This window comes from Lepidochelys olivacea (assembly GCF_965140295.1).
Source record: "Lepidochelys olivacea isolate rLepOli2 genome assembly, chromosome: 6".
NCBI lineage: Eukaryota > Metazoa > Chordata > Testudines > Cheloniidae > Lepidochelys > Lepidochelys olivacea.
The window spans coordinates 118,101,819-118,129,731 of NC_140416.1; the positions used below are offsets into that span (position 1 = coordinate 118,101,819).

Sequence of the window (27,913 nt, forward strand, 5' to 3'; positions counted from 1 at the left end):
TTATCTTTTGTTTTATGTGAATCTTCCCTGTGTTAAGAGGGAGGTTTATTCCTGTTCTCTGTAACTTTAAGGTTTTGCCCAGAGGGGGAGCCTCTGTGTTTTGAATCTGAATACCCTGTACAGTGTTTTTCATCCTGATTTTACAGAAGTGATTCTTTTACCTTTTCTTTAATTAAAATTCTTCTTTTAAGAACCTGATTGATTTTTCATTGTTCTTAAGATCCAAGGGTTTGGGTCTGCGTTCACCTGTACCAATTGGTGAGGATTATTACCAAGCCTTCCCCAGGAAAGGGGGTGTAGGGCTTGGGGGGATATTTTGGGGAAAGATGTATCCAAGTGGCCTCTTTCCCTGTTCTTTGTTTAAAACACTTGGTGGTGGCAGCATACTGTTCAAGGCCAAGGCAAAGTTTGTACCTTGGGGAAGTGTTTAACCTAAGCTGGTAAGAATAAGTTTAGGGGTCTTTCATGCCGGTCCCCACATCTGTACCCTAGAGTTCAGAGTGGGGAAGGAACCCTGACACTTCCTATGTAATTTGATAAATTAGTTGTCGTTATGCATAAGAACTTTTGCATCAATCAGTATCAAGTATACAATCAACTTTACCTTTTTATACCCTGTTACATATTATTTATTAAGTGCCAATTAGCTATGTACTCTACAAGCATAAAAATAAAGCCAGTCCTCACAATGGAAACCCAAAGGAGGGAGCCATTTTATTTTAAATTTGCATTTATGGTAATATTAATTATAAATGAAGTAATGTACACTCAAACTACCCTTTAAACAAACCCTACAAATCCTGTGCCTTATAGCATAATTGTCCAGAATTAAATGTGCAGTATTCCAGATACTACTCAACTAGCACTGTGTGTAGAGGAATATTTGCCTTACATGTGAACATTTTAATTACTGTCAATCATAAAGCAGGACACTGACAGTTCCAATTCAGTTCTCTCCTGGAAACTGAAGTAGGGCCATCATTACCAGAAGGAACTCCAAATAATAAACAAAACCCTTTACCTCTGCCCTTCCTTCTTTCTTCAGCAAAGTTTCAGAAACTGAATAACTTCTCAAGCTCTGCCTTCTAAAATTATCCTCTGACGCCTTCTCAGAAGGCTTAGCAGCAGATAAGTACTTCTTTGTTAAGGATCCTTGGGTTTTTTGAGTTTTTGCTTTAATTTCTTTGTTGGTCTTCATATCCCTGGTATTCTGTGTTCTCTTGATCCATGGAGTCTTTAGATCTTTTTGATTATATTGTGTTTGTTCATAATCACTTTTTGCCATTTCTGCCTAAAGATAAAATGGAAACATAGTCAAACGAGATTTTATCTTCCAGTCTATCAGGAGAGGCTGGGGACAACTTTGAAGTTCTGACAAATGGCTTGTTTTTCATGTTAAACAGTAACTGTGATGTAGTGATTTTCAATAAGCTAAACAAGTTTTAAAATAGGTGTGAATATTTTGTTGTTAAGCTACAAATTGGCCTAATAGTCTCCTGATGTTTTCATATGGAGAGTGAACAATATTTCTTAGAAGTCTACATTTTAAAAAACCACAAGTGTGTCTTACAATGCAAGAAACTTTAACTCATACATTTTCTTCCAGCCATACCTGAATTTCCACACTGATTGCTTTAATCCACTCATCTACCGTCTTTCTGATACGAATCTCCTCCAGTACATTTCTGAAACACAAAGAAGAAAGAGCTACGTTAGGTCAAGGTTTCTCAAACTGTGATGAGTTAGTTCCTGAGAATGTAGTGACCTGTTCTGAGGGAGGCTTTAAAAAGCACTGGGAAAATAAGAATACTACTTACCTACAATTCTTGATCTCTGAAGATATTGGATGTATTCATACTACTTTCCCACATCTGTGCTTCTAGTACATCATTGTTGGAAGCTCCCACAGTTCTATGCCCTAGCACCATTAACATGCCTCACAAGCAGGTGCCATGCACTTACTCTCATGAGATGGTATAGCAGCCCCTATTGCCTCATATGTTCCTTTTTTGAAAAGCAAAAGAGTATGAAAAACATACTCCCAATTTGGTTGGGGAGAGTGAGCAGATGAGTATTTAAAGACAGGTAAGTCTTTTTTTCCAAAAAGGAATTATTATGGATTCCCATTCCCAGAAAATCTTTACAAAAGAGAGACTAGCTTCATTCAAGACAGCAAAGAGATGAGAGTTCAATTACCACCAAAATATATTTTGCAGATATAATTTTATGTAAGCAACTGATAAAATATCTGGAACAGAAACTAGAGAGACATCCTAAAAAAACAAAGGTGTGAGAAAGATTGGGTGCTCACAACATGGAAACAGGTTCTGTAACACCAATGGTCAAAATCAGATTCATGTCACGAGACAGAGAGCAAGCAATAGTGCACTGAGAAAGCAATCTGAGTATTCTCTGTGGCAGCTTTACTCATCTGAACAGAAAATAAATATAACTGGGGTGTTATATTGGTGCACGTCGTCGTACTATCTGCACAGAGGTTGGCAACAATTTTAGACACATATTGACTGAATGAGCCCCAACAGGACCTTGAAATTGTGAGCCTACTACAAGGAGTAGCAATAACAAAAAAAATCAGACAAACATTTAAACCCTGGCTGTTCTGGAGACAATCTGATCTACTTTACTAGTATCATATGAAACATGAAGTTAAGGCCTTAAGTGTGCTCTACAAAACAACCCCCTAAAAAGCTTTTCGTGCTGAACTTATGACATTTGGTTCAGTTGACCTAGACCTCTTTTTAAATCCTGTAGAGAAGAGAGGGGAAAGATTAACAGAAAACCTTTGCCTCTTGGTGTGACACTGGTAAAACAAGTGCCAGCTCTAGTCAAAGCCGCAGGTGTTAGCTGAGAACTGACAAACTATAGCTGGAAACCAAACCAGCTCACCTGTATGTTAGTTTTGTTCAAAATAGGTATTAGTCTTATAAGAATGTATTCCGTGTTTAGACTCTACGACATAGAATCATAGAATATCAGGGTTGGAAGGGACCTCAGGAGGTCATCTAGTCCAACTCCCTGCTCAAAAGCAGGACCAATCCCCAATTAAATCATCCCAGCCAGGGCTTTGTCAAGCCTGACCTTAAAAACTTCTAAGGAAGGAGATTCCACCACCTCCCTAGGTAATGCATTCCAGTCTTTCACCACCCTCCTAGTGAAAAAGTTTTTCCTAATATCCAACCTAAACCTCCCCCACTGCAACTTGAGACCATTACTCCTTGTCCTGTCCTCTCCACCACTGAGAATAGTCTAGAACCATCCTCTCTAGAACTACCTCTCAGGTAGTTGAAAGCAGCTATGAAATCCCCCCTCAATCTTCTCTTCTGCAGACTAAACAATCGCAGTTCTCTCAGCCTCTCCTCAGAAGTCATGTGTTCCAGACCCCTAATCATTTTTGTTGCCCTTCGCTGGACTCTCTCCAATTTATCCACATCCTTCTTGTAGTGTGGGGCCCAAAACTGGACACAGTACTCCAGAAGAGGCCTCACCAATGTCGAATAGAGGGGGATGATCACGTCCCTCGATCTGCTCACTATGCCCCTACTTATACATCCCAAAATGCCATTGGCCTTCTTGGCAACAAGGGCACACTGCTGGCTCATATCCAGCTTCTCGTCCACTGTCACCCCTAGGTCCTTTTCTGCAAAACTGCTGCCTAGCCATTCGGTCCCTAGTCTGTAGCTGTGCATTGGGTTCTTCCATCCTAAGTGCAGGACCCTGCACTTATCCTTATTGAACCTCCTCAGATTTCTTTTGGCCCAATCCTCCAATTTTTCTAGGTCCCTCTGTATCCTATCCCTGCCCTCCAGCATATTACCACTCCTCCCAGTTTAGTATCATCCGCAAATTTGCTGAGAGTGCAATCCACACCATCCTCCAGATCATTTATGAAGATATTGAACAAAACCGGCCCCAGGACCAACCCCTGGGGCACTCCACTTGACACCGGCTGCCAACTAGACATGGAGCCATTGATCACTACCCGTTGAGCCCAACAATCTAGTCAACTTTCTACCCACCTTATAGTGCATTCATCCAGCCCGTACTTCCTTAACTTGCTGACAAGAATACTGTGGGAGACCGTGTCAAAAGTTTTGCTAAAGTCAAGATACAATACATCCACTGCTTTCCCTTCATCCACAGAACCAGTAATCTCATCATAGAAGGCGATTAGATTAGTCAGGCATGACCTTCCCTTGGTGAATCCATGCTGACTGTTCCTGATCACTTTCCTCTCATGTAAGTGCTTCAAGAGCACTTGACAGTCCTGACATGAGTGTAAGCAAGTTGTTGCATGCATTAATCTCATTTGTAATGTCTGCTTTCCATGCTATAAGGAAATTTGTAACTTTTGCTTTGTAACTTCAAAAATATTTGCTCTGAACTTGTGAACCCTGGCACAGGAATCATCTCCCCTCTCCCCGGCCATTCAGGATGCCTCTCAAGTTTGAACAGGCCATTAAGGAACATCACAATACAAAGGATTGGTGAATGGCCTTATCAGATCTTGGAAATGCTACTTATAAAGGAGCTCATCTCATGGACTGGAAGGCTAAATGTAACAGATAAAACAGCAAGAAAAATTTTAATCTCTTTGCTGTTTAAACTCTCACAAGGCCAGAGACATTAAACTAAGGCAGAGATCCCCAAGGGTTACCACTGAGTCCACCCTGAAAGACATTTTGAATGGACAGATCACTACATATCCGTCATCTTTAGGAAACACAGATGTTAACTCACTTGTGTGTATAACCTTGCTTGCTTTAACTCATTTCTTTTTCCTCATTAATAAATCTTTAGTCAATTTACTATAGGATTGGCTACAATCATGGTCTTCAGTGTGAGATTTAAGGTACAAATTGATCTGGAGTAAGCTACTCTTGGGACTGGGAGCAACCCGAATATTTTGTGGTCTTTGGCATAAGTGACCATTTATCATCTACTGCAGGGCCTAATGGACTGTATGTGACTCCATTATAGTGATCCAGGAGTTCACATTTGTTTCTGGGCTTGTGAAACTAATTATAGAACACACTACCAGTTTGGGGTGTCTGCCCTGTTTTTGACAGTCTGCCCTAAAGTAAGCTCTCATAGTCATGAGCCACTCCAGATCTGTATTAAGCATCCACTGGACAGGCTAAGTTATTTGGGTACCTGGAAATTACCTTTGGATACAGAAACTTGATCCTAACATCTGAAATTGAGGCTGCAGAGAAGTTAGAGTTTTTACTACCTCAGAAAGCACTGGGACCTGTGGTTTGGAGGTTTGGCCTAAAACCCAGCTAGAACAAGCTGCACTGCCATGCCAGAAAAGGAACAAGTATCAGTTTTCCTTCCAAAAACTTCTCTAAATTTCTCAATCCATTTTTAACCCTCCCTTAATTGAAAGACTTAGTTTGACTGGAAAAAATAAGCTAAGAGATTCTAGAAGGAAAAGTAGAAACTCAAAACTTGCCCCATCCTGCCTATGTAAGGAAAACTGAAATTGTGATGCCGATAAGAAACTTAAATTCACCTGGACTGATCAAAAAACACTCTGAAATTTCATCTTTTGTCACATTTGAACAGGCAAGAACAAAACTGCATCATACTAGAGAATGGCTATATGTACTTAGAAATGAAAAAAGGAGTATATTTCCAGGAAGACTAAGTAATGAAGCAAGGGGATGTGTTTAATTAAATAAAAATATTTTATACTGCTGACAGAGCAAAAACAAATTTAAAAGCCAAAGCCTGCTATAATGTGAATATTCCTAAAAAGTTACAGGTGTTAAACTGATGAAGAGTCTTCTAGATGGGAATGGTATGCAGTGGTGTTTTAGCCGTGTTGGTTCCAGAATATTAGAGAGACAAAGGTGAGGTTATATCTTTTATTGGACCAACTTCTGCTGGCGAGAGAGACAATCTTTCAAGCCACACAGAGCTCTTCAGGAGGAGAAGAGCTGTGTGTGGCTTCTCTTTGTTAAGCTAAATAAATTGAGCTCTTTTAGGCTATCACTATAAGGCATAAAGAAAAGGAGTACTTGTGGCACCTTAGAGACTAACCAATTTATTTGAGCATGAGCTTTCGTGAGCTACAGCTCACTTCATCGGATGCATCCGATGAAGTGAGCTGTAGCTCACGAAAGCTCATGCTCAAATAAATTGGTTAGTCTCTAAGGTGCCACAAGTACTCCTTTTCTTTTTGCGAATACAGACTAACACGGCTGTTACTCTGAAACCTGTCACTATAAGGCATGTTTTCTAATCCTTTAATCATTCTCATGGCTCTTCTCTGAGCCCTCTCCAATTTTTCAATATCTTTCTTGAATTGTGGGCACCAGAACTGGACACAATATTCCAGCAACAGTTACACCAGTGCCACAAGCAGAGGTAAAATAGCCTCTGTATTCCTACTCAAGATTCCCCTGTTTATGCATCCAAGGATTGCATTAGCCCCTTTTGGCCACAGCGTCATCCTGGGAGTTCATGTTCAGCTAATGATGCACCCTGACCCCCAAATCTTTTTTAGAGTCACTGCCTCCCAGAATAGAGTCCCCCATCCTACATTTTTCCTAGATGTACACATTTAAATTAAGCCATATTAAAACACATATTGTTTGCTTAAGGCCAGCATTCCAAGCTATCCAGATCACCCTATATCAGTGACCTGTTCTTTTCGCTATTTACCACTCCCTCAATTTTTGTGTTGTCTGCACATTTTATTAGCGTTTATGTTTTCACTGATAAAAATGTTAAATATGTAGGACCAAGAACTGATCCCTGCAGGACCCCATTAGAACCACACCCGCTCTATGATGATTTCCCCATTTACAAGTACATTTTGAGACTTATCAGTTAGCCAGTTTTTAATCCACTTAATGTGTGCCATGTTAATTTTATACCTTTCCAGTTTTTAATAATCAAAATGTCAGCCTTACAAGTCAAATGCCTTACAGAATTCTAAGTATATTACATCAACACTATTATCTTTATCAATCAAATTGTAATCTCATCAAAAATATATATCAAGTTAGTTTGACAGGATCTAGTTTCCATAAACCCATGTTGAATGTAATTAATTATATAATCTTCCTTTAATTCTTTATTAATCATGTCCTGTATCAGACACTATATTATCTTGCCTAGGGTTAACCTCAGAATGACAAGCCTATAATTAAAAGAGTCATCCCTCTTAGCCTTTTAAAATATCAGCACTACATTAGCTTTCTTCCAGTCTTCTGAAACTTCTCCAGTGATCCAAGACTTGCAGAAAATCAACATTAGCAATCCAGTGAGCTCCTCAGCCAGCTCCTTTAAAACTCTTGGATGCAAGTTATCTGGATTTGCTGATTTTAAAATGTCTAACTTCAGTAGCTGCTGTTTAACATCCTTTCAAGATACCAGCAGAATACAAAGAGTGTTGCCATCATCATTATATATGACTACGTCATCTGTTTTTTCCCAAATACAGAACAAATATTTATTGAACATGTTACATTCTATACCTTGGGGGAGCGTCCTGTAACCCCCATATTCCTCATTTATATATAATTGTGATATTGCATATAAAGCAGGCCATGTGAAGTATTTGGGGAAAGGGTATGATCTGCTGAAAGTCACTGTTCTATCTAAATATGTATATCATTAATGTATATGAAGTTATGAGAATTGTGGTGTATGGCTGTCACTAAAATATGCTGTGGGTTTGGGAAGCACCCAGATACTAGCTCTCCAGAGACAAAGCCAAGGAAAGTAACCAACACCTGGGTGGGTGTCAAAAACCATTAACAGCCATTGTCCAGCAAAGGAGCTATGATTCAATGACTCACCAGCATAAGGCCACACCAGAGGAATTGCTCAGCCTTACCTGGGGACTCAGCAATGCGCACCAAACATGCCTGGACTTGTGTTCTCCAGGCACATAGACTAAGAGTATAAAACAAAACACAGTGGCCCCATGCTTGGCCTTTCTCCTTCCCTCACCTATGCTGGAAACAACAAGGACACTCTGAAGACTCCAACAGAGGGGACTGGCCCAGGTTTCAAGGGCGAAACCTGTGTACTATGCACTGCAATATCCAGTGGGGTGAGAAAAACTGCTTAATCTAGATGTTGCCCAGTCTAATAGAGTTGAAAGTTTAGACTGCATGCTTATATTTTATTTTGGTAACCACTCTGACTTTTTGTCTATCACTTATAATCACTTAAAAACTATCTTTTGTAGTCAATAAATTTGTTATACTGTTTCTTTATCAGTGAGTTTGCCTGAAGTATGTGGTAAATCTCCTCAGGTTTGCAAAGGGTAGTGAATATCCACTTTCCATTCATGAAGTGGTGAACCAATTAATAAATTTGCACTGCTCAAGACGAGCAGTGCAAGATGGTATATTCCTGAGGTACCATGCTGGTAGCTGGGCGGGATTTGGCTGGTGCCTTTCTCTGTGTGATTCACGAGTGGCTCTGGGAGCATTCATGCAATCTAGATGGGTGTAGGGCTCCACATGCCGTTGCACTGACTGATAACAGGGCCTGGAGGGGTTTGCTGCTTGTCACTAGCAAAACATTGTGAGAGAAAGCCCGGGCTGGAGAGAGTTAAGGGGGCACAGCGGTCCCAAAGTCCCAGGCTGCACCCTGGGGATCCCGTCACAAAACACTTCTATCATTTCTGCATTATTATTCCTAATTCTACTATTTCCATTTAGTTGTGGACTAATGCCATTGCTGGCATTTTTTCCCCCCTTGTATACTTAACCTCTTTATTTTCCTGAACTCTGCCAGCCACAGATGTTGCCATATGTCCCTTTGCTTCCCTTATCAATTTTCTACAATCCCTAGCTTCTGATTTATATTCATTACTATCAATTTCCCCTTTTTTCCATATGTTGCCCAGTATGTTGCTCACAAACAGGGAAGAATTAGTGGGGGAAGCAAAAGTGGATGGGAATCTGGGAGGCAGTGACCATGAGTTGGTTGAGTTCAGGATCCTGACACAGGGAAGAAAGGTAAGCAGCAGGATACGGACCCTGGACTTCAGAAAAGCAGACTTCGACTCCCTCAGGGAACGGGTGGGTAGGATCCCCTGGGGAACTAACATGAAGGAGAAAGGAGTCCAGGAGAGCTGGCTGTATTTCAAGGAATCCCTGTTGAGGTTACAGGGACAAACCATCCTGATGCGTCGAAAGAATAGTAAATATGGCAGGCGACCAGCTTGGCTTAACGGTGAAATCCTAGCGGATCTTAAACATAAAAAAGAAGCTTACAAGAAGTGGAAGGTTGGACATATGACCAGGGAAGAGTATAAAAATATTGCTCGGGTATGTAGGAATGAAATCAGGAGGGCCAAATCGCACCTGGAGCTGCAGCTAGCAAGAGATATCAAGAGTAACAAGAAGGGTTTCTTCAGGTATGTTGGCAACAAGAAGAAAGCCAAGGCAAGTGTGGGCCCCTTACTGAATGAGGGAGGCAACCTAGTGACAGAGGATGTGGAAAAAGCTAATGTGCTCAATGCTTTTTTTGCCTCTGTCTTCACTAACAAGGACAGCTCCCAGACTGCTGCGCTGGGCTTCACAACATGGGGAGTAGATGGCCAGCCCTCTGTGGAGAAAGAGGTAGTTAGGGATTATTTAGAAAAGCTGGACGTGCACAAGTCCATGGGGCCGGACGAGTTGCATCCAAGAGTGCTAAAGGAATTGGCGGCTGTGATTGCAGAGCCATTGGCCATTATCTTTGAAAACTCGTGGCGAACGGGGGAAGTCCCAGATGATTGGGAAAAGGCTAACTTAGTGCCAATCTTTAAAAAAGGGAAGGAGGAGGATCCTGGGAACTACAGGCCAGTCAGCCTCACCTCAGTCCCTGGAAAAATCATGGAGCAGGTCCTCAAGGAATCAATCCTGAAGCACTTACATGAGAGGAAAGTGATCAGGAACAGTTAGCATGGATTCACCAAGGGAAGGTCATGCCTGATTAATCTAATTGCCTTCTATGATGAGATTACTGGTTCTGTGGATGAAGGGAAAGCAGTGGATGTATTGTTTCTTGACTTTAGCAAAGCTTTTGACACGGTCTCCCACAGTATTCTTGTCAGCAAGTTAAAGAAGTACGGGCTGGATGAATGCACACTATAAGGTGGGTAGAAAGTTGGCTAGATTGTTGGGCTCAACGGGTAGTGATCAATGGCTCCATGTCTAGTTGGCAGCCGGTGTCAAGTGGAGTGCCCCAGGGGTTGGTCCTGGGGCCGGTTTTGTTCAATATCTTCATAAATGATCTGGAGGATGGTGTGGATTGCACTCTCAGCAAATTTGCGGATACTAAACTGGGAGGAGTGGTAGATACGCTGGAGGGCAGGGATAGGATACAGGGGGACCTAGAAAAATTGGAGGATTGGGCCAAAAGAAATCTGAGGAGGTTCAATAAGGATAAGTGCAGGGTCCTGCACTTAGGATGGAAGAACCCAATGCACAGCTACAGACTAGGGACCGAATGGCTAGGCAGCAGTTCTGCAGAAAAGGACCTAGGGGTGACAGTGGACGAGAAGCTGGATATGAGCCAGCAGTGTGCCCTTGTTGCCAAGAAGGCCAATGGCATTTTGGGATGCATAAGTAGAGGCATAGCGAGCAGATCGAGGGACGTGATCGTTCCCCTCTATTCGACATTGGTGAGGCCTCATCTGGAGTACTGTGTCCAGTTTTGGGCCCCACACTACAAGAAGGATGTGGATAAATTGGAGAGAGTCCAGCGAAGGGCAACAAAAATGATTAGGGGTCTGGAACACATGACTTCTGAGGAGAGGCTGAGGGAACTGGGATTGTTTAGTCTGCAGAAGAGAAGAATGAGGGGGGATTTCATAGCTGCTTTCAACTACCTGAGAGGTGGTTGCAGAGAGGATGGTTCTAGACTATTCTCAGTGGTAGAAGAGGACAGGACAAGGAGTAATGGTCTCAAGTTGCAGTGGGGGAGGTTTAGGTTGGATATTAGGAAAAACTTTTTCACTAGGAGGGTGGTGAAACACTGGAATGCGTTACCTAGGGAGGTGGTAGAATCTCCTTCCTTAGAAGTTTTTAAGGTCAGGCTTGACAAAGCCCTGGTGGGATGATTTAATTGGGGATTGGTCCTGCTTTGAGCAGGGGGTTGGACTAGATGACCTCCTGAGGTCCCTTCCAACCCTGATATTCTATGATTCTATGTTATTTTATTTTGTATAGCTGCCTTCACTTCAGCTCTAAACCAGGTCCATACTTTTTAACTAATAATATGAGTAGAGTAGAGTGGGTAGCAGCATGGAAGATTAAATGAAATTCCCACCTGTTTGTAGTCAAAGCATTAATAAAGGTATACATGGCATCTCCATCTTTTGCACGAATAATGGCTTCCAAATTTTCTTCGAGGACTTTTTTATTGTTTTGTACACCTCTTAAAATCCTTTCAGCATCCTTCAACACGGATTTTGGTGCTTTAACTGTCTGAAGAATAGATGGCTTGGAGACCTGAGGACATTCAGCAAAACTAGGTGCAACAACAGGGTTTGTCGGCTAAAATTTAAGAAAAACAATTATTATTTTAACATACTAAATCATTTTTCTAAACAGAGTACATTAATCTGATTTACTGTTGATCTACCATCAATTCTAAGGTCCAATCTAAGGTGGAGAGCAACTGGCATTGACTTGAAGCCTAAACTAAAGAGAGATCGGTGTCTTGCAAAGTTAGGGCCAATAGTTAAACAAATGGAAGGAGATCTGAAACTTGACAAACATTGAAGTATAATATATCACGTCTGAGTCACAATGCTGATAAAATATGAAAGCAATATAGCATGTGAAAAAGATGAAACCATTAAATCTAAAGAGTAGAAATCACATGTTAATCTCTCTGTACAACAGCATTAAAGCATAATTAATTTTAAAAGAATAGGGATTAATTTCTGCCTCCAGATAAAGGCACATACCTCCCACTGAAATCAATCTGGTCCTAAGGAATACCAGGTAACATAGCACTACATGACTCAGTAGCACTATATGCCACTGATGTTTACTTCTTTATAAGAAATACTGAAAAAACTACTAAAAGCCATTTAATTTGCAAAACATTTCACCAAATTGAAAAGAAAATTAGTAATTAAACCACTAAGTATGAACACAAAGGACACCAACGCACAAGAACACAGAGACTGGAACAATTACGGGTCTCATGCTCTTGTCTGGAACTACACAAAAGATGACGTTTGATCTCCAAGAAAAGAGGTGCGGAAGAGACGCAGGCAGATAACAATGCTCTTCTGGACATGCTAATGACCAGCTAAAGTGACCCCTGGCCATTTCTTAGGCCACGTCTATACTAGAAACTTATGTTGACTCAAGTTATGTAAGCATCTAGCTGCGGCAGTTAGTACATCGCTTGTGCGCCTGCATACTTGGCTCCTTGTATCAGTGGTGCACATACTACTCCTGGGGGAATTCTGTGCCAAAAAATATAAAAATTCTGCACACAACATTTGAAAATTCTGCATATTTTATTTTTAAAAGCAACACAATATAATCATGCCAGTTTCAATTATTTTGGTAATTTATTTCAAAGACTCTGTCAGCATGTATGTCTGTAACAATACAGACCAAAAAAAAAAAAGATTCTGGTAATTTTTTTTGACCAATGGATTTCTTACAAGGCATATTAATACAGAATGTTGTGTAATTCATTTAAATTACAATACAGAACTGTATTTCCTGCACCTGTCAGAAGCAGTGAAAAGGCTTGGGGGAGTCAGGGATAACAGAGGAGTTGAGGGAGAGGGAAGGAGCCTCGGAGTGAACCTGTATGGTGTTGGGAGTAGGTGGGGTTTTTTCTTGCGGGCGAGAGGGGGGGATTGTTAGGGTGTTGGGAAGCCTCCCACATGCAGACCCTGGCTGATCCCAAGCTTCTCCCATTCAGTCAGGAATGTCTGCCCCTGTCCCCATGGGTCTCTGCAGCCCCCCTTCCCTGCCCCAGGCTCAACGCCGTCACCCCGCTAGCTCCTGAGCTCATGCTCCAGTTTGTCCCCCGCACTAGCCATTCTGAACTCCAGTCTGTGAACCCAGCAGCCCTGTGTGCACCACTCTGTCCTAACCTGGCTCTGCGGGCAGGGAGCTGTGATGAATTTCTACTCCTGGGGGAATTCTGCAGCATTGGGCATAGAATTTTGTATTTTCCTGCATAAAATACATTTTGCTTAAGAAGTGCTGCAGTTCTGCCATTTGCCTACCAGAGGCTGTTGTGGTGCTAGAACAGTGGGAATGAACGCAGCTGGCTGTTCTGACACCACAGCGGCCTCTGGTGGGCAAAAGGCGGAACCACAGCACTTCTTAGGCAAAATGTTTTTTTATGCGGAAAAATACAAAATTATGCGAGTCAGAGGAATTCTGCGCATCCGCAGATGCGCAGAATTCCCCCAGAGTAACATACTCACCAGCAGTTCTTGTACTAGTGCAGAGCACAGTGCACCATGGGTAGCTATCCCACTTTGCAACTCGCCACTGTCCAGCACACTGTCTTTTGGGAAGTTCTGGCAATGCATCATGGGGTCAAAATGAATTGTGCAGGGGTGACTGGGAGCATGGAGTCAACTTCCCAGTTTACAACTGTCTCCACCCCATAATGTTATTTATATTTCATAATTTTCATGTCTTTTTTTCAAAATCCCTCAAATCCATGTGGCCTTCCTTGTTGTCTGCCATCTCGGACAGAAGCATGGATCCTGCACAGTTCTGCACTACTGTCGTGACCACTGCAAGCACAGGGTGCACAATCTTGACATATTTGCAGAGCTACAAGAAGAACTGAATGAGTGGGGAACATGACGATTGCTTGGAAGACAGATTGCCGTGGGACATAGTGAGAACAATTCAAGGTTGTTGGTGGCATTCATAGAGCAGCTGCTGATGGTGGAGTGCTGCTTTGGAAAAAGTCTCTTGCTTGACAAAACAAAAGAGAGACCAATGGTTCAGTACATGGGGCTTGATACTGCTTGGGGAGGAATGGGTATACTACAAATTATCTATCACCTTTATGTAAATTTTAATTTAAGACAAAAGCCAAGGTTAAAATATGTGCTCAATAAAACATCTGAAATTAGTGAAAAGGTGTAACATCAGGAATTTAGCTTTGGTGTATTTATATACACACACACAGAGCACAAAACAGTTATTACATTAGCAGTCCGCCTGATATAGAGTTAGGGGGGGCAGCATTTATAATCTGTTTTCCCAAGTACATTTCACTAAAACAGAATATCAAAAAGTCACAGAACTACTCAAACCCTACTTTGGACTACTTACTCTGAATGCAACAGACACCTTTTGAAAAAGATGAAGATAAAGGAAGAAACAGAGTTTCTATAAATTAAATTTAAAAAAAATCCCACTATACCTTAACAAAATCATTCATGTCTGATTTCCATGCCTTTGCTTCCTGAAAAAAAACAAAGACAGAAAAAGGTCCTTTGAAACTTCAACCATAAGTATCTATCAGAATTAAATTTAGTATTTAGAAGTTAGGTGAATAAAAAGTCTAGTTAAAATAGGTTGCATGATGTCTCAGCATGCTTCTCTTGGACAAGAGGAGCATCCTCAAGCACAACTCCATTTCTTTCATCTCACCTATCTGTCTATGGTACTTATGTGGCCCTCATTACCAGAATATCTGAGCACCTCACGATATTTAATGTCTTTATCTTCACAACACCCCCATTAGGTAGAGGAGAGCTATTTATTCCCATTTTACAAATGGGGAACTGAGACACAGAAAGGCAAAGTGACTTTCCCAAGGTCAGCCTGTCTGTTGCAAAGCAGAGAATTGAACCTGGGTCTCCCAAGTTCTAGGGTTGTGCCCTAACTATGGGACCATGCTTTCCTGTCTCAGACTTTCTATTTCTCTACATTTTCTAAGCTGGAATCATGTTTGAGCCTAAACTCTTCTTTTCCTCTTACATCTTCCATGTCTGCAAATCTACCTACCACTGGCTTCTCAACACTGCCTATTCCCCACCCCCCCAACCATCTCAACTTCATCTCTGCTAAAATTCTCATCTGTCTTCCAGCTGACTTTTCTTTCTAAACTGTTAAGCTGATTTGCTACAAACACTACACAGAGGAAGCCTGAAGGGTATCTGTGCGTGTCTTTGCTTCTTCCACTAATTAAATAGAGGAGATTCTTTCACCCCTTGCCCCTTGTTTAACCTGCCATCCCTTTCTCCTCTTTGGTCCTTTTAAGGCAAGTGCTCCAATATTTCCAAAGTACGGCGAGAGTAGAGCTAGTCTACTCTGTTCCACAGATAATGCTGTCACCATTAGCTCAGACCTTCTGATGCTGATGTAGCTCCCAAAGCCGTAGCACTATAGACATAGCACTAGGTATTTTTTCCATTTAAGACATCTTAGCTCTGTACAGCCACTAAATTGTTTCATCTAGGTTTCATAAATAAAATATTAACTACACATAAATAGCTAAAGTGTCTTCATTTTTAAAAGCCAGTGACTAATCTTCACTGCTGCCAGCAGAGACCCATTTCAGTAAAAGGGACTAGCTCAGCAGCAGAAGAAACATGCAAATAACGGCGCCCCGGGTAGCACTTTGGAAATTGGACTATTTTACCATAAGAAACAGCTGACAAGGTGGGAAAAGGACTGGTTTAAAATCATCCCCCACATTTAAGAAATGCAATAACCCAAAGACTTTTCTCTCCAAAATGTGAATGGCACAATCAGGTCTGCAGCTAGAGTACTGGGGGAGAGAAGAGAGGACAGCAGAAAGCAGCATTTCAAAATCAAAACATTTAAAAAACTTAGAAGAAAAGTTTTTTACTAATACTATTACTGTGTAGACTGGATTTTTTAAGTTACTGCTTTGGTAAAGTAACATAGTGGCTTTATAATCCAGATACAAATCTGGATCCAGTATGTTTACTGGGAGATAATTATATCCCAGACCCAGAACCCTTTTCAGACTAGCAGGTTACAATTTTCAGCCAATTGCAGTAAGTAAACATACTTCTGTTTGGAGAGTTGGAAGCAAGGCCAATCTTTGTTGGTATCAGATATCATAATTCTGCTTACATTTGCTTATTTTTCTTATTGAAATGGTTAGTCATTCCAACAATATGGTCACTCACTTTACCTGTAGCATGCCATGCATTTCTTTTTTCAGCTGGCCAAGATCTTGAAGCACATCTTCTGCTTTCTTCACTGTTTTATTAATTGAATTGTAATCTTGGAGGGGGCCTTCAAAGGCAGGGATTGAGTCAGTTCGCAGGGCAGCAGGCCTGCTGAGAAGATTACATATTACTAAAATCTCACAGCTTCCTGATTGACTTTAGAAACAACTAGCTTCTAATTTGAGAATTTTAACATGGATTTGAACTTTGCACAAGTATCAGACCTTTACATAGAAAGGAAATTGCTTCTTCTCCCAGAGGCCTTGGCCAATTATATTGCTTCCTTTGTTTAATAGTTACAGTATTTACACTATCAGGAACGAGATAGAAAAATAGCAGTGATTAATTAATTTCCAAAGTGAAAAGTTTCTCAATTTTCCAACGTTACTTCAATTATTTCAATCTGAATTTAAGGTAGAATTTCACTGTTAATTAAATGAGAATATGGTGCAAAGTGCTTCCCCCCCACCAGATTACATGTTCAAGCCATCAGTGTAATATGTAAAAATGTAGTGAAATCATGACAACAAAAGGGTAATCTGGAAGAGGGGTCTTCAGACAGGAAGGATAAAATTTCCTGACCTGTTCTGAGGCTTAGAAACTGACTACACTAATAGTTACATTTTCCCTCTAGATGCAGTTTAAAAGAATATCCATACATTATTTTTAAGACAGTATATGAACCAGATTAGCAGTTTCTGATAAAACACCTTCATGCAAAGCGGCCAAAAGCTACCCTAACTGGAAAACAGAGAATTCCATTGGCATGGGTAACTCCCCATTGGAACACTGCCAATGTCACTGGCTCTAAGCCACTACCTTCCAGCCCTCTACAACACAGGGAATATACCCAGAAGAAGGGAGATCACCCACAGTGCTGTTGTACTCCAGTGAGCCCTTTCAGAGAGTGGTTACCAGCCATCATTACTTACAGCTGTCCTAAGGTTCCTCATGCTGTTGTAAAAACAAGCCCTTAGCAGCCCTGGAGATCATGGAAGCACAACAGCAGTATAAAGCCACCTTTGCTTCCCCTTTTTGGGTCCTGCACCAAGCACATCTTGGTCAGACCCAAGGCCCAGGCAGTGGTTCTCAACCCGTGGTCCAATCAGCACACAGTTGTGGCCCATGTGACATCCTCAGAGCCATACAGGTAGTATATATATTGTGTGGATGTGGCCCACATAACACAGAGAGCTGCATATGCAGCCCACAATGGTAAACAGGTTGAGAACCACTGCTCTAGTGCATCTCCTACCTATAATAGAGTGGTTCTCAACCTTTCCAGACTACTGTACCCCTTTCAGGAGTATGATTTGTCTTGCGTACCCCAAGTTTCACCTCACTGAAGAACTACTTGCTTACAAAATCAGACATAAAAATACAAGTGTCACAGCACACTATTACTGAAAAATTGCTGCCTTTCTCATTTTTACCATATAATTATAAAATAAATAGATATGGATTACAAATATTGTACTTACATTCAGTGTGATACATTACCTCGTTTTTCACTTATGAGCCTTGTCTGAAGCCGAAGGCCCGCCACCTGGGGCTGAAGCACATAACTTAGCTTCACAGGGCCCCCTCTGGTGTGAGGCCCTGGGCAATTGCCTTGCTTGCCACCCCCTAATGCTGGCCCTGTGCTTGCAACCCCATAAACCTGTCCTGCAACCCCCAGAGAAACATTCATCTAGATGAGTTAAGTATCCCCTAGAAGACCTCTGAGTAACCCCAGGGATACACGTACCCCTGGTTGAGAACCACTGTCTGGCACATACCTAAGTCATTTTAAAAATAAAAAGTCTATATGAACTTCTGATTCAGTCACATTTACTTACCACTCTCTCTCAGAATGCCAGGCCATTTTGGTATTGTTTAATGATGACTTCTCAGAAGACTCAGTTTGTCTCAATGGAGTTTCTTGAGAATTCAGAATCTGCTCCAGAAGTCTCCCTCCACCTACAGTAGGAAAAACATAAACAACATTATTAAGCATATTTAATACATTTAAGTGGCTTATTTTCATTTCAAGAAATAAATATTTCATTCATTTAAAAAAATAACCACTATACAATATTTAACTAGATTTATGAGAATATTGCAATGGAAACTATTTATCAATTTGGTTTTAAAAATCATAGAATCATAGAAACATAGCACTGGAAGGGACCTCGAGAGGTCATCTAGTCCAGCCCCCCTTTCTCTCCCCCATGATGAGGCAAAGTCAAGTATACCTAGATCATCCCTGACAGGTGTTTGCCCAAACGGTTTTTCGAAACCTCCAATTATAAGAATTCTACAACATTCTGTGGTAACCTATTCTAGTACTTAACAATCCTTAAAGATAGAAGGTTTTTTCTAATATCTAACCTAAACCACATTTCCTGCATTAAGCCCATTACTTCTTGTCCTACCTTCAGTGGACATGGAGAACAACAGCTTACCATTCTCTTTATAACAGCCTTTGACATATTTGAAGACTGTTATCAGGTCTTCTTTAGTCAGTCTTCTTTTCTCAAGACTAAACAGGCCCAGTTTTTTTAATCTTTCCTTATAGGTCAGGTTTTCTAAACCTTTTATCATTTTTGTTGCTTTCATCTGGACTCTCTCCAATTTGTCCACATTGTTCTCAAATAGTGGCAACCAGAACTGGACACAGTACTGCAGCTGAGGCCTCACCAGCATCAAGTAAGATGGAACAATTTCTTCCTGTGAGGACACTCCTGTTAATATACCCAGAATAGTGGCCTTTTTCACAACTGCATCATGATGTTGGCTCATATTCAATTTCTGATCCTCTATAACCCTATATCCTTTTCAGCAATACTATTGCCCAGCTAATTATTCTTCATTTTATAGTTGAGTGTTTGATTTTTAATTCCTAACTGTAGTACTGTCCACTTGTCTTTACTGAGTTAATCTTGTTGATTTCAGGCCAATTCTCCAATTCAACAATGTCCTTTTGAATTCTAATCCTGTCCTCCGAAGTGCTTGCAACACCTCCGAGCTTGGTGTCATCCACAAATTTTATAAGTGTACTCTCCATTTCATTATCCAAAGTTATTGATGAAAATATTGAATAGTACCAGCCCCAAGGACAGATGCTGGTGGGGGATCCGAGTAGTTACGTTCTCCCAGTTTGACAGTGAACCAAGCTCCTCTTTCAGTATGGTTTTTCAACCAGTTGGACCCCCACCTTATAGTAATTTCACCTAGAAGCCATTTCCCCTATTTGCTTATGAGAATGTTATGTGGGACTGTGTCAAAAGCCTTGCTAAAATCAGAATATATTGTGTCTAATACTTATCCCCATCCATTAGGTAAGTAACCCTGTCAAAGAAGGAAATTAGATTGGTTTGGCATGATTTATTGTCGACAAATCCTTGTTGGCTGTTACTTATCACCCTATTATCCTCTAGATACTCCCAAATTTATTGCTTAATCATTTGTTACAGTATCTTTCCAGGCATTAAAGTTAGGCTGACTGATCTCTTATTCCCTGGCTCCTCTTTGTTCCCCCCTTTTTCAAATATAGGTACTATATTTGCCTTTCTCAAGTCCTCTGGGACATCACCCTTCCTCCATGAAATCCACAAAGATAATCACTAGTGCACTTTTACAGCACCAAAGAACATGCTATGCCTAAAAAACATTCAGGTATACTTGTTATTTTATTTATGACTCCTATGCAACAGTGAGATGAGAGGAATAACAAACAGGAACAAACTAAGATTGGAAGCCATACAACACATGGCAAAGGAAACAAACAGTTTTCACGAGACCAGTGAATAAGTGTATTTTATTTAATATGGGTTTATTTAGAGATGGGGCCCTCAAGCCAAGTCTATACTACAAAGCTTTGCTGGCACAGCTATGTTAGTTATGAGTGTTAAATAAATAAATGAAAATCAACCCCCTGACAAACATGATGGCATAAACAACCATGTCAACACAACTTATACTGGCAAGAGTCATTTTCCTAGTATAGCTATTTCAGCAAAGCCTTTGTATTGTACAAAAACCCTCAGAATGTCTCCAGACCCTAACATTTGAGAGTCTTAAAAGTCTAAACAGTAAGACAACCACCACTCACACTGCCAATGCCACAACAACCAGACTCAGAGAAACATTTGGTCTTGGACCATTTGGGAATTTTTTAATTCCATTTTATAGTGGGTGCATTTTTATTGATGTGGGATACTTTTTGATGCTCTCCAGAAGCGATCTGAGAGACTTGAAGAGAAATATAGAAATATACACCAGGATAGGGAATGGAAAAGTGCAGAAAGGGAGAGGGAAAGTGGAATTAACTGGTGGAACACCGAGCACATGTAAGAAAATAGGTTTCAGAGTAACAGCCGTGTTAGTCTGTATTCGCAAAAAGAAAAGGAGTACTTGTGGCACCTTAGACCTCAAGTGAGCTGTAGCTCACGAAAGCTTATGCTCAAATAAATTGGTTAGTCTCTAAGGTGCCACAAGTACTCCTTTTCTTTTTGTAAGAAAATAATAAACAATGAGAACAGAGATGTAGTCAGGGATGAATGATGAGAAGATTCATTTTGATACAGAAGGTAAGAAGCCAGGAAAAGGATTCAAAGATGGAGTGACATGGTCCAAGAAGCGGGCAAGAAAGATTATTTTAGCCAGGGCCATTCTGTATGGACTGGAGAGGAGCAAGAGGGAAATCTGAGGGTCAGAGAGAAGGTTCCAGTAATCTAAGCAGGAGGTAACCAAGTGACAGACAAGCATTTTGTCCACAGGGTAAGAGTGCAAGGGCTGGATTATTTAAGGTGTCCTCAAAGATCACTCAAACTTAACCTGATGTTTGTGCTTTTTAAATATGGTGCTGAAAACTGAATTCTGGGCTGCCAAGTCAGTACCAAGTAGGGCTGTTAAACACCTCCTTTGTTCAACATACTCTTGTTTTTATTAATGCAATCCAGTATTCCATCTGCCTTTTGTGACAATGTTCAATTTATCTACCATTGTAACTCTTCTGACCTAGCCAGTACTCCCATATTCAATATTTGTGGGTATGATACTGCATTCCTACACAAACCACCTTACACTTGACTTTACTGCATTTTATTTAAGCTCATTCTACCACTGTAAATGAAGGCTGAACTGCACTTTAATCCTATCTTCTCAAGTGTCTGAAAGACCTTTAAGGTGTTCATCTTGCACGTTTTGGGCTCCCTTCAACATTCCTTACTCAGAAGTCGCTAGTTTTGCCTGAGTAAGGAGTAACGTATAGGGCCATTAAATACCACACTCACCACTTCATCCTTCAAGTCGAACATGAAAATATTAAATACTTTTGGACACAGAACAGACTCCACTCAACACCTGACTCCAACTTGACAACAACCCTTCATTAGTTACTTGGATATTTAATGTTAGGGTCAAAGTGCAATGGCAAGATGGTGGGGAAGCTCATCCAGAGTGTTCATTAACAGTACTGCCTTGAACTCCGGGAGTCGTTCATTTACTGCCAGCACTAACCTTTCACCAACACATTTTTAGAACATTTGAATGTGTATACCTAGATTCAGGTAATCCAATAAGGACTGTCTTCAGAGAACATGAAGATGATACAGGCAATAATAGCCACTGGCCATGCCTGTATCAGCAAAGGGACAAAGGAAGGCTATTTCTGAACTTTCCTCTGACTCTTACCCACAACACTTCCATATGCTGATTTGGGCACATTTTCCTTTTCTGCTATAGGTCTCTCTTTCTTTGAAATTTTCTGTGAAACTTTCATGTCTTTTGATACAGGTACAGGAGCATATCTCCGAGGAGCTGGTGTCTTCAGAGGTGATTTCTGTGTACGAACGCCATAATTTCCAAATTGACTTGAATACGCTTAAATTCAGGGGAAAAAAAAAGAACAATTTGTTTTTAAATCTGAAGTTATAAGATTGGTTTCCTTTTCAAAAAACTCTTCAAAAGCAAACAGAAGTTTAAAAAATCCCCACAGAAATACAAAAAATTTCCATTAGCAAGAAATTTTTTTTAAAAACAGGTAGTAACTTTGGTATTGAGAAAAGTAAGTGGCGTATGTCTGTACTGGAGCTGGAAGGTGTTGTTCCCAGCTCGAGTAGACGCCCCATGCTAGCTCTGATGCAGCTGGGATCCACGCTAAAAACAGAAATGCAGCTGCTGCGGCATAAGCTGCAGCAGGGGCTAGGCACCTACGTCCATACCTGAGGCTCGGACGGGATCTTACTCGGGGCGGCTAGCCCCTCTCTCAGCTCACGCTGCCACAGCTACACTTGTATTTTTAACACGCTAGGTCAACCAGAGCCAGCGCAGGTGCCTCTACCCAAGCTGGAAATTACACTTTCCAGCCCTAGTGTGATACAGCGTACTTCAAAATAACCCCCTGTAACCGCCTTATTTACCATTTTTATATGGTTATATATTTTGTACAAAGTATGCCTTGTGAGGTATCACTTGAAAACTCATGAGCGACTGAACATTATTATCATGTTAGCATGTGTGTATCATCATTGTATATGGAGTTATGAGATTTCGCTATGTTTACTTTGTTACTCAGCTTTTTGGGAGTCTGGGAAATGCCCACAGACCAGCTCCTCAGAAATAACAAAGTTCTTGCATGTAATCTCAAATGTCTTGTACACAGAAGGTGCGAGCAAGAAATTTACAATTCATCTGAGACACGCTTTGAATCTCACATACATAGGAGACTGCTCTGTCTATACCCCAGCAGGGGGAGAGGAGGGCATGGCGGGGGGGTGGGGGAGTTGCTCCTCAAGGAGAGGAGGAGGGTATAAAATAAGAGAAAATGGCATTACTTCTCTCTTTCCGCACCTCTAATGAAATAAGATTGCTTGAAAGACTTTGAACTGGGGAGATTGGTCCCAACTGGGGAGGGTATCCAGGCTGTGTACGAAGAACTGTGAACTGCCAGCAACATCCAGAGGGGCGAGAAAAGCTGTTTGCTTCAAATTTTACTTAACTTGGTAAAGTTTAGGAATTATATTGCAATTTTATCATTTCATTTCTTTTCGTAACCAATTCTGACCGTATGCCTGTATCGATTATCACCTAAAATCTTTCTTTCTATAGTTAATTAACGTAATGATGGACTTATGAGCTTGCTCTGTCCAAGGCAATCTTGAGCAGTGTAAGATGCACATTTCTGTGGTGCAAGGCTGAGGGGATTTGCAGGTGTCTTCCTGCTTACAGTTCAGGAGTGGCTAGGAGAACATTCATGTTACTTAGCTGGGTGTGCCTTACATGCTGATGGCTGCGTGAAAGCAAAGCCTGGAGGGGCTACTTTTCACTAGCATAGCAGTGTAAGAGAAGACCTAGGCTGAAGAATTAAGGGAGCACAGTGATTCCACAGTCCAGATTGTATCCTGGGAGATGTCACACCCAGGGCAGACAAACCCTAGCAAGAGTCCAGGGCAAGGTACAGCATGATCGGGCAGTGTACAAGTTTCCACATTCACTCTCTTTTATAGAACAGTCTTGGGCCTCTCAAATATAATCAGCTGGGTGAGCATAAGTATCCACTAAACTCCAAAATCTCACTTTAATTTGATATAAATGTTTTTAGTTTATGTATTACGCACTGTATTAAAGAAGGTAATATCAGTTGTGCAAAAATATTTGTTATCCCTTAGTAATATGTTGTCCTAAATTTTACAAAAGAAAGATTAAGACAGAAATAAAACTGAATATCTATATTAACTGAATTATTCACCTCGGGTGGGCACAGAGTTGGTAGAGAATAAATTCCTATGACATGAAGAGACTTGGCTGGTAAGTGGTTGCTGTAGCTCTGGGTTTGTAGAATGCTTTGCCACCAAATTGGAAGATGGTATATTAACTGGCTGGAAACCACCTGTGTTGATTGCAGAGCTAATGAGATGAGACTAAGAGACAAACGGTACCAAGTAAATTAAAAAAAAGAAAAGAAAGGAATTATAGCTATTTAACAAACTGAACAAGCAAATATGTAATATAATTGTTCTAACTGGAATCTGGTGGAAAAATCATAGACAGAGGGCTAAGAAAACTAATACTTCCTCATTGTTTTGAAAGGTAGAATAAAACAAAACTGACTTATAGGAATCTCCCCCCCACCCCACCCCCAAAAAAACAAAACAAAACAGGGAGGAATAAGTATTCCCATTCTAGCTGGTTCCCAAAAAACAGACACAGTAGGATAAGAGGGATTTTTTCCCCAAATTCTTAGGGTATGTCTATACTGCAATCGCAGAGTGTGATTACAGCTCAGGTAGACATACTCAATTTAGCTTTAATCTAGCTAGCCCGGGTAGTGGAACAGTGAAGCTATGGCAACACACGCTTCAGTACAGGCTGTTCAAACCCATCCGGAACTGTGGGTAATTACTCACAGAGCTAGTCTTCACCAAAATGCACACTGATGCAGATCCACTGCAGATTAAAGCGAGCTCAGGTATGTCTATCTATGCTACAATCACATACACACATGCCTGACAGCACTGTTATTAAGTTGAAAGCTTCCCAAACAATCTATTGTACTTGTTCCCATGACAGTGGTATCCAACGGCCTCACAATCTAATGTATTTATCTTCACAACACCCCTATGAGGTAAGGAAGTGTTGTTATCCCCATTTTACAGATGAAGAACTAAAACAGAGAAGCCCAGTGACTTGCTCAAGGTCAAACAGGAAGTCTGTGGCAGAGCAGGAATTTGAATCCCATTCTCCAGGTCTAGGCTAACCACTAACCACTGGATCATCCTCCCTCTCTGGAACTAGGTCATAAAACCTCTCTGTCCTATACCACACATTCTCCTCTACAATTTTAACTGCTTAGACAGGTAAAAAGCCACCAAACTAATCTCCCTGGCATAGACATATGGGCACAATAACAATCTCATACATGTGAAAGTACTGTTGCAGCTTTACTCAGTTAAAGAAATTTAACAACAAACTTCAGTATAACTAACGCCAAGACACAGAGGCAGAGAAACAGCAAGAAGCTCTATATTTCTATGCAGGTACCTGAATATGTATTTGTTGCTGTTGTAACTTTTCAAGATGCTGAATCCGCTGTTCCATGAACACATTCATCTGTTTTTCAAGTTCGTTAACCTTGTCATGACAACGGGATCTCTCCTGTTGTTGAGTCTTTATATTTGTTTGCTGTTCTGCAACGCGTTGCAGCTGCTTGTCCGTCTCCTGGAGTTTATTGAGTAATGCTGAAACAGAGTTAACTTTTGCTTCCAAATCGCTTTGAACCTGAGGAAAAAAAATTAGACTCTCTATATAGTTCAAAGAGAAGTATAGTTATACATTTTTAAAACTCTTGAGTTTGAAACCTGAGGCAAGAGGAAGTAGGTATTAATGCCATTCCTGTTTGTTCCCAATATCCCTCCCCCACCATCACATCACACACTTTTTGGCATCTATATTTTCTTCAAAAGATACAAATAATAATAGTCCTGATTTGGGATGATTTAACGCCACAAGAGAACCTTTCCAAAGATAAATACAGCATTAAAAAGTTAGTGTTCATTAGTGCCAAGCCACATTTTACCCAAATAAAATGAACAAAAACATCCCTTAAAATAGGCAGTACCCAACATTATCAGATTGCTACAGACTTTCTTTTTATGTTAAACCAATCTTTACATTAACTCTCATTGGCAAAAAACCCCAAAACTATAGCATATAATTATCACCCTGAGAAAACTGTGGGTTTGTTTTTCTAAAAAAAAATTCACAGCAGCGCCATGGGTGTTTGAATTTAACAGCATATACGTAGCTGCAGAGTCTTTTTCCCCCTCTGCTCCAAATGCTGCCATTTTCCCAACAGCAGGGAGGCAGAAGCAGGCATTCTCACTTCCACCTCCCTGCCAAGGTCACCCCTGCTCACAGGGTTACTGTCTCATCATCCGTTGCAGTTCGTCCAGCCCAGCCTAGAACAGGGATTGGGGTTGCCTCGCCCCACACTCAGCTACAGACCAAGACTGCTGCACAGTTGCTTCCTGTCCAATTCGCAGGGAGAGTGGGTGGCACAGACAATGCACAGCCATTAGGAGCTCTGACCCACCCCATAGCAGTGCCCAGTAGGCAAAGGAGCTGAGACCAGGATCCGCTGCTTGGAACACAAGAGAAGATGAGAGAGGGCCCTGCCCTGGCAGGGGGATCCGCGTGAGACTGTAATCCATCCCTGTTCAATCTTGCTGCTCAGTATGATTCTCATTGCTGCTTATGTCCCTATGTAGGCCACTGCTTCTGGTGCAAGGCCACAAGCACAGACTGTTGGGACCACAACATCATGCATACTTGGGATGACCAGCAGTGGGTCCAGAACTTTTGCATGAAGAAAGCCACATTTCTGGAGCTTTGTGAGCAACTTGCCCGCATCCCCCAGCGTAAAGAGACACATCTGAGGTCATTCTTGGCAGTCCAGAAGTGGGCTGCTATAGCTGTCTGGAAGCTGGCTACTCCAGACTGCTAGAGGTCCATTGGCAAACAGTTTGGAGTTAGAAAGTCGACCGTGGGTAAAGTGGTGGCAGAGGTAACTGAAGCAAACAGGCATGTGGGTTACCCCAAAGTGGCTGGCATTAAAGATATTCCAAAGGTAATGGCTGACTTTGAGAGAATGGGGTTTCCTGACTGGGGGGGCCATTGATGGCATTCAGGTGCCCATAATTTGCCCTCCTCAAGAAGCACACGAGTACATAAACCACAAAGAGTACCACTCCATTGTTATGCAGGCACTCATGGATCACAGAGGCAGATTTATGAATGTCAGATTGGGCTGTACAGGAAAAATGCATAGATTCATAGATACTAAGGTCAGAAGGAACCATTATGATCATCTAGTCTGACCTCCTGCACAACGCAGGCCACAGAATCTCACCCACCCACTCCTGCGAAAAACCTCTCACTTATGTCTGAGCTATTAAAGTCCTCAAATCGTGATTTAAAGACTTCAAGGAGCAGAGAATCCTCCAGCAAGTGACCCGTGCCCCGTGCTACAGAGGAAGGCAAAAAACCTCCAGGGCCTCTTCCAATCTGCCCTGGAGGAAAATTCCTTCCCGACCCCAAATATGGCGATCAGCTAAACCCTGAGCAAATGGGCAAGATTCACCAGCCAGATACTACAGAAAATTCTTTCCTGGGTAACTCAGATCCCACCCCATCTAACATACCATCACAGGCCATTAGGCCTGTTTAACATGAATATTTAAAGATCAATTAATTACCAAAATCATGTTATCCCATCATACCATCTCCTCCATAAACTTATCGAGTTTAATCTTAAAGCCAGATAGATCTTTTGCCTGCACTGCTTCCCTCAGAAGGCTATTCCAAAACTTCACTCCTCTGATGGTTAGAAACCTTCGTCTAATTTCAAGTCTAAACTTCCTGGTGGCCAGTTTATATCCATTTGTTCTTGTGTCCACAATTGGTGCTGAGCTTAAATAATTCCTCTCCCTCTCCAGTATTTATCCCTCTGATATATTTATAGAGGGCATGATACCAGTGTTTTGCCGCTCAGAAGTCTACATTCATAGACAAGCTGGGACACTATTACCACCAAATGACATTGAATTAAATAGTGTTACTGTCCCCATTGTTCTTCTGGGAGATCCTGTGTATCCTCTTTTGCCTTGGTTTCTGAAGCCATGCCCTGATTTCAGAGGCCCTGGCAAAAAAAAGAGATATAATTACACTCCCAGCAGGTGTAGAATGGTTGCT

At 41.3% G+C, this 27,913-nt stretch overlaps 1 protein-coding gene across 3 annotated transcripts in view; it reads right to left on the bottom strand.

The window, feature by feature from the left end:
• Window positions 1-27,913, bottom strand: part of KIAA0586 — a 134,257-nt gene that overhangs the window by 84,682 nt on the left and 21,662 nt on the right. For 2 of the 3 annotated variants that reach the window (XM_084630195.1, XM_084630193.1), the window contains exons 7-15: window positions 25,205-25,441; window positions 23,913-24,084; window positions 21,857-22,045; window positions 18,019-18,139; window positions 16,144-16,291; window positions 14,398-14,439; window positions 11,302-11,528; window positions 1,613-1,685; window positions 1,022-1,291 (exon numbers count right to left, since the gene is read on the bottom strand). In XM_084630195.1, the coding sequence (XP_084486321.1) occupies window positions 1,022-1,291; window positions 1,613-1,685; window positions 11,302-11,528; window positions 14,398-14,439; window positions 16,144-16,291; window positions 18,019-18,139; window positions 21,857-22,045; window positions 23,913-24,084; window positions 25,205-25,441 (1,479 nt within the window). The remainder of the gene's footprint in view (window positions 1-1,021; window positions 1,292-1,612; window positions 1,686-11,301; window positions 11,529-14,397; window positions 14,440-16,143; window positions 16,292-18,018; window positions 18,140-21,856; window positions 22,046-23,912; window positions 24,085-25,204; window positions 25,442-27,913) is intronic. The other variant, XM_084630194.1, reaches the window with a different exon arrangement.